A 7,126-nucleotide genomic window follows, 5' to 3' on the forward strand; every position below is an offset into this window, starting at 1 on the left:
TACATAATACGCGTCCATCGTAGATGATGGGGTGTCCGTGAGCCGTGAGGGTTAACAACTTCTAAGGTGTGTTCATTGGTTTTGCAGGCAGACAAGCAACGAATCTTCTCGAACGAACGAATTTGGGAAGATTCGTGTGTAGAAAAACGAAGAAGTTGCCAGGTACCCACGAGTGTTCGCAAAATATAGGGGTTTAGTGTATTTTAACTTTAAAGAAAACCGATAGAATTTTACAATTTACACGTTAAAGTGTAAAGATGGGCAAATTGGAAGAGTTTTAATTATGTCCTTGTTTTCTTGGGTTAGAGCTGGGTCGCACCCAAAAGCAACGGGAGGAGTGGGGAGATTGTAACTAAATCCAGGGAGGCCAAAAGTGCAGCCATGAAAATTGAATGAAAATCGTAGCCCTGTTAGCCTTCGTAAAAACGTAGGGGATAAGCTATAGTCTTGCTGGGCGGCTCCTCTCCTTGTCCGTGGAGAAAGCATAATTCATCAAGCTTTTCGACTAGTTTTGCGCTGAGATTCTAGCTCTCTGAGAGTGCGACCTCAAGCTAAGTTTTCCCCTCAGCTCTTAGGAAAATTTTTATTGGCAAGGCCTGGGTCAAGGGTGTTTTCAATTCTCCATGCTCTCGCTCCCACCGGGCTGGCAGCCAAATAGGGCACCCACATGCTGGAGTTTGGTTTATCTAAATAAAAAGGACGCTTTGGAGTATGAAAAAATGAAGGTGACAAACTTCCTATTTTTTTTAAAAATAGCAAGGCGGAGCTAACCGCCTGCAAAAATATCCCGGCCCCCCAACACGTTCTCTGTATGTGTGCGTGTGCGTTGGGGGGGCGGGGTGCGTGACAGGCAGCAATGGCTGTAGAGGGGATCTCTCTCTTTGTCTCCCCTTTTGTCTGTCGGACGCGCTAACGCACGACGTCATTGTTGTTTGTGCTTAGAGTCGACGCCGACAAATGCGCTGCTCTCCCCGTCGCATCGCCCTCCAACATTGCAAAATGCCACCTTAGTGGCATATTGTAATGCCACTAACTAATACTAACTAATATTAACCTTTGTGTGCCATAAAATAATTAATTAAATGGCACCGTGTGAGTAAGCCACACAAAGGTTAGTATTAGTAGCCAATTATGAGCAGTTTTGGAAGGGCCCTCTTAGACTTTGCGTGGTGGGAGCTCTTGCATGTGCATGGCCTCTATGAGCGTATCAGTATACACACCGCAGGGTGAGGTCGACGTGGCAACAGAATCGGGAAGATGAGGCGGAGAAGAGCACACCTGAACGGGTTGGGCCACCAAATGTTTCGCTCGCGCGCAAACAGGTGGCCGGGCAAATTAGTGCCCGGCCGCCGAGCGACCTACTCTCTCCCCCCCCACCCCCTCTCTCTCTCTCTCTCTCTCTCTCTCTCGGTAGTCGGCTTTCTCTGCTCTCAGCCCTCATTCTCCTTCGACCTTTCTGCCATCGTCGCCTGCTTCACTCCTCGAAACGCAGCACCGCCGTTTACCCTTCTCCTGCTGCAGGTTTAACCCTTCAAGTAAACTTCAACTGTAACATAGCCCTTCCTCCACAGTCCTTTGTAAGTCTCTCTCTCTCTCTCTCTCTCTCTCTCTCTCTCTGCTCTTGTATTTTCTGCATGTTGCTAAGTTTTCTTTCTCGCGAACAGAGATCCCGGAAGATACCAGTTTCTTGCTCTGCTGCAGCAGATCATCCTCATTTACAACCCGTAGTGATTTCATTTGATATCAGGATGGATTGTTCTCTCTCTACGTGGCCTTCCTTCACTCAGGTATGTTCTCTCCCCCATTTTCTTCTCAATTGGGATTGATCATCATATCCTCCGTTTCGTCATCTTCCCTGTTTATTCTTCAACTGAGGAGTAGATATTTCTGTCAGCTAATTCTTCATCGAGAGATAGAAGTTCTTCCCATTTGTTGTGCAGTAGGGCCCCTTTTTACTCTCTAAACAGCCCCTTCATCTGTGTATCGAGCTAGTTGCACATGCCTTTCATTTTCTCTGTTTTTTGATACATGGGCATAGGAAACTCGTTTGTTTTGCAGAAGTAACTTGAAACAAGTTACGGCTTTTTTTGACAGTTTGATGATTTAACTTGGATGGGGCTTGGTGACATAGATCCCCTCGAGAGCTTGGACAGGAGCTTCGATAATGATTCTCAATACACTGAAACCTCCTTCTCGAATCCAGGAAAACCCGTGTCACCTGCAGCAAAGACTTCTCTTAGTCACACCTCACCTCAACTTGTCCACACCAAGAGCGATGATTTCTACAGGCTAACATCGGCAGAATCACTAGTGGCCACAAGATGGGAAAGCATCAATGTGGTCGACCTTGCTTCGGTGTTGGATAACTTCCCTTCAAACAAGGACTCACCGACACCTGGGGACGAGGATGTGTATGACTTGTACAGCGAGAGCATTGTCATGCAAGGGGAACCACCACTCTCTGGCGATGTGGATATGTTCATGTCGGATTCCATGTCAGAGATGGCTGATGTCAACAATACAGTGCTCACGTCTGACGATAAGAGCCCTATGAATGATGCCACTGTGATATCTTCTGATCACTCATCCCTTTCAAGCACACAGGAAGATACAAAGTGCGAAGTTAGTGTAGTTGATGATGACTCACCGCCAGCCTCAGTCAAGTAAGTAGAGAACCAATTCCCCCTGTAAGCTGCATTCTACGTTGTGATAATGATGTATTAATATGGTTGTCCCCTTATGTAATATGGATCTGTTGGTGGCAGTGTTTCGGGGTCTCTCTCTGGCAGTTTCTTACAAAAGGACATGGAGAATCCAGGGCGTGTGCGAGGGGACTGCTATGCACAGCATGTGAACTATGTGGAGAATAGGCGTGGGGGATCACGGACCAATATGGTGCAGCCCTCAGGTTGTTTTGCACTTGACCCCATGAATTTACATGGATGTGCAAATGCAATGCCCTCTAGCCATGGCGCTCTGAATTTGAAGCAGTCAATTGCACCACAGCAGCATGCCTGCATTCAGCCAGGCATGATGATACATCGGTCGAACCCACAGCCAACATCAGGGACCGCCCAATTATACGATAGGGAGCAGGTCTGATTTTACAAGGATCTCATAGATGTTTGTGGTGCATTAGGGACCATTGTTTTTTGTTGAGAAAATGTTTCATGTAATGTTCAACTGCTTATTGTCATTTATATCAGGCTTTGATTAGTTTGGTTAAGGTATTTTGAGTTTTTTGTGCGGATGATTTATTGCTTCCTGTGCTCTTCATTTTGTGATGAAGGTGGTTCAGCATAGCCCTATGCACATTGGTGAAAACTATCCTGCTATCTTTGACCAGCAGGTAAGGATGGTTGATGCGGCCAGAGTCACATCTGAGCTGAAGCGCAATCGAGCCCAGGTAATTTGTCTACGACATGTTGAATTTTTTTGTACTTCCCCTTAAGGCTCTTTCATGGCATTTTCTAATCACATGAATATCTTGATAGGCAAATCGAGCTCGGCGGCTTGCTGCGAGTCAGCGCAGAGCTAAGAAGTATCCTCTTCAGAAACTCATTCGCATGTCGTCTTCACCAGCAAGCACACGTGACAAATTAGACCAGAATCTTTCGGGTGTCATGCCACATCAGCCTTTACAACCTGTTTCTCAAAGTCATGCTAACACCTCCACTTCAAATTCACAGGCGCCCACTTTCATGCCTGTTGTTCTACAAGGCCCCAGCACCCACTTGGCTTCAAGTCATGAACTACTTTCTCATGCTAATTGCATGCATGGTGCTCCATATTATGGGTACCAGCATCCTTCGACGGTTCATCATGAGGTGTGTGAGTTGCTTGTCTCATTACCGCAGCATCACAATCGCTCTGCAATTATGTCAATTGAAGCTTTTGCCTATGCAGGACAAACTGACACCCTCTTCAGGATGTAATTCATTCCAACCTAGGCACAGTGACCAGGATGCACAGTCGCTAAGTGCTATACCTTCTTCGGCTGCTAGGAACGCAACAAATTCAACTCAATCTTTGGATGTAGTTTTGCTGAATCAGCTGCAAAGTATTGTTAATAAGGTGTGCCTAAGCTATGTTTCTAGTGTTGGAGTGCTTGTAGACAGTTGAGAAAATCCTCATGTATTTGCTACTGTTTGTGTGTCCGCACCTGCGCATGTGTGCATTTGGGTTTGTGCACTAGTGTCTGTGGGTGCGTGTGTGTGCACATACGAACTATGTGTCAAATCATTTTTTTGAGGATTGAGGATCTTTGAATTGAATTGTAGTTTCATTTTGTATAGATGAATGTGGATATGAGGCTCTGCATTAGAGATGCCTTGTACCGCCTTGCAAGGAGTTCGAAGTATCGACAGAGCAGAGCTGAGAATCTTTCAGGCTCGGATGTGAATTCAAGGTTTACAACTCTCTCTCGAACTAGTTCTACTTAGTCATCTCTTTAGCATGTGGGGAAACTTTAGAACGCATGGTTTGAGCTTAAATGCTGAGATCATTGCATGATTTGCATGTGAAAATCTTATCTACCAGATCGTACTAACCCCTACCTTGCAAAAGTTTACCACACCCCACGCCAAAAAGAGAGAGACCCACCCGCCCACCCACCCACCCTTACTCACAGAGTAGCTTAGTAGAGTTCATTTTTAAAACCTGATAATTCTGGAAACAAGTTTTGAATTCTGTTTTTCCTCCTTGAGGTCGCATGGAAAATCTATGTATTTCAACTGAGGAACTTTGATCAAACCATTTTCTGCGTAAAGTGTGCATTTGATGTTTCTAGTTTCTCATATAATGACTTAGGATGATTGCCATGAAAGAACATCTTGTTTGTTTTGAAGACGCTAAGAAATTATGATCACTAATAATTTGTCTCTTGGGTTTGAAACACTAATCAAATTCATACTCTTGCAATTGTTTAGAATGGATGAGTAAGCCTTGCTGAGTTGTTATATTTGAAGTGTTCATTGACCAAGAGTTGTTGTTGTTGTTGGGATGCTTGCAGCCATCTAGAGGCGATGGAGACTAATACAAATTCTATTGACCGATGGATAGTCAACATGTTGTTTTGCAAGCAACCGGCTCCCTTTGAAGCCCATTCTCAACCATATTTCTTGCATGCTTCCAGCAATGTCATGGACAATGCTAATATAGATAGCAATATGCAGCAATGGAATTCATGTGGAAGTCCTTTAAGCTTGCAGGACCAGCCTCTTCATGTACTGACAGGTTTGTGAATATGGAGCCCATGATGGATAAATAAGGAGGGCAGGTGCTGCCTGCTTGTTGTGCAAAACTCAATGAAGGAAATGCTGCACTCGACATGCACATGCAGAAGTTCTTCCGAGTGATGGTATTGCTGATGAAAGGCTGATTTGGGTGTCTTGTAAAGAACGAGCCTGACTTCAGCATTTCACTCATGGACTCGGGAATAGAGAAAATGCAAATCATGAGAATGTGAGTTTCCTATGACTGGCAAGTGCAATCTTGTTAGTAACTTGGTGTCTTGAGTGTGAGAGACTATGGGGTGTTCTGCTGGCCAACACCTGAGCTCTCCCCGCCACACCATGCCCTCTGTTGGGCAGTCAACTGCCTTGTAACTTATAGCCACTGTGAGTGTACACATACAAAATGTGGGCTGTCATCGACCTAATAAAACTGGCTTCATCGCTGAAATGATGGCATGTTCATGAGGACTTATGAGATGTGAATAGGTATGGGGAATATTGTGAATGCTCAATCTTGTGAATAGGTATGGTGAATATTGTGAATGCTCAATCTTGTTTCTTCTACTGGTATCACAATTCATAGCCTCACTAGGCAGGACTTATTATCACTGGAAGAATGTAAGGTATAGGTTGCTTTTTCCGTGGAGTTCCATTTTGCTATGTGGGTGTGCTTGAATGAATGTGCCATTGGAAGCACTGTCGTTGACATGGGCCTTTATTGTGGATGGTACTAATGAAAGTGTGAGCTTTTTGGCTCGAAAAACAAGCTTTAGGGAACAAAGCGCAAGGTCGTGCACCTTAGTGTAGAACAAGAAATGTCCTTGGAAATGGGCTGTAAAGAATCTCTTTTTGGCAGTGTGGGACATGCAAGTAAGAGCTACCTACTTTGTGCATTTGAAGCAGCAGGACGAATCTCCCTACTACATCAGATTTTGGTTGCCGCTGCAGTGCTCCATGTTTGTGCCTCTTGAGTGAGGTTGGGTAATCAGCATAGGCTCATTTTGGTTTTATCCAGCCATAGGCTCTGTCCATCCCACCTCTCCTTTTTCACAGGTGGACCAATCATCACACATACCTAAACCGAGGTCTTACTGACTCTCACGCAGAAAGTCCATGTTCCTGCTTACCGACCTTGGCCACTGGTTGTGGTCCACCAGTCCAGCCAATCATATGACATTGCAACCTGCAGCTGCTCGCTTTTCTCACATCTGTGGGTGAAGGATGTACTGGACAGTTCAAGAGTTGGGTCTCCCATTGGATGTTAGTGTGCAAAGTAGCTGTGCGCAGGCTGAGCGAAGCCTTACGCCTTGTGGAAGGTCAACACTCAGGCATTTGTCCATTGTTGGATCAAATGCCATCAGGCAGGTTTTGATTTCAAGATAGTTGCATGATTATCAATGTCTCATCGGAAAGTAATTGTGTGGTTTGGCGAGCAGGCAGCCATAGTAGAAGACTCGTCTGTCCACTCCATAGCTAGGCTTGTGTGGCAGCTCCATGAATATGAATAGGCGACCTGTCACAGATGTCTCACGTTTGCTTTTGAAATCAGGCGCAATTGCTTGAGAGAGATGGTTGCTTTGGTTCTAGCAAACCTAGCTTCCTAGCTGGGTGTGCTACTTGTATAAATTGATTTATGCTGACCCAACTATATTGCGTCATCAGCGGATATCTATTCTGGCTATAAGAAACTTTTCTACTGCTAAACAATATGCTGCAACTAGTACCCTTGTCACTAATTGACACCCTCATTTTTAAAAGACTGGATCTACGACTGAAAATCAGCGTCTTTTTTTGGCGAAGCTGCTCATCCCAAATGTGAACTTGATATAAACTAGATGTAAACTCGAACAAATGTGAACTCGTTGTGAACGTAAACTTGAAGTAAACTTAGT

General features: G+C 44.8%; 1 protein-coding gene across 1 annotated transcript; it reads left to right on the forward strand.

Moving 5' to 3' along the window:
* Positions 1-1,373: 1,373 nt before the first annotated feature.
* On the forward strand, positions 1,374-5,796 carry LOC147460547 (uncharacterized). The gene is made up of 9 exons (XM_086507957.1): positions 1,374-1,577; positions 1,665-1,787; positions 2,095-2,663; positions 2,766-3,096; positions 3,290-3,406; positions 3,495-3,827; positions 3,907-4,074; positions 4,296-4,408; positions 5,012-5,796. The coding sequence occupies exons 2-9, from the start codon at positions 1,749-1,751 to the stop codon at positions 5,241-5,243; spliced, it is 1,902 nt and encodes a 633-aa protein (XP_086364083.1). The 5' UTR covers positions 1,374-1,577; positions 1,665-1,748; the 3' UTR covers positions 5,244-5,796.
* The last annotated feature ends 1,330 nt before the right edge of the window (positions 5,797-7,126 follow it).

Source organism: Adiantum capillus-veneris, chromosome 3 (genome assembly GCF_014529385.1).
Source record: "Adiantum capillus-veneris isolate H3 chromosome 3, ASM1452938v2, whole genome shotgun sequence".
NCBI lineage: Eukaryota > Viridiplantae > Streptophyta > Polypodiopsida > Polypodiales > Pteridaceae > Adiantum > Adiantum capillus-veneris.

Excerpts from the sequence above, each read along its gene's own strand:
- LOC147460547 (XM_086507957.1), top strand. The coding sequence starts at position 1,749 with ATGGATTGTTCTCTCTCTACGTGGCCTTCCTTCACTCAG. Across the intron at positions 3,097-3,289 it reads AATTATACGATAGGGAGCAG|GTGGTTCAGCATAGCCCTAT; the intron begins GTCTGATTTTAC and ends TTTGTGATGAAG. Across the intron at positions 4,075-4,295 it reads TGCAAAGTATTGTTAATAAG|ATGAATGTGGATATGAGGCT; the intron begins GTGTGCCTAAGC and ends CATTTTGTATAG.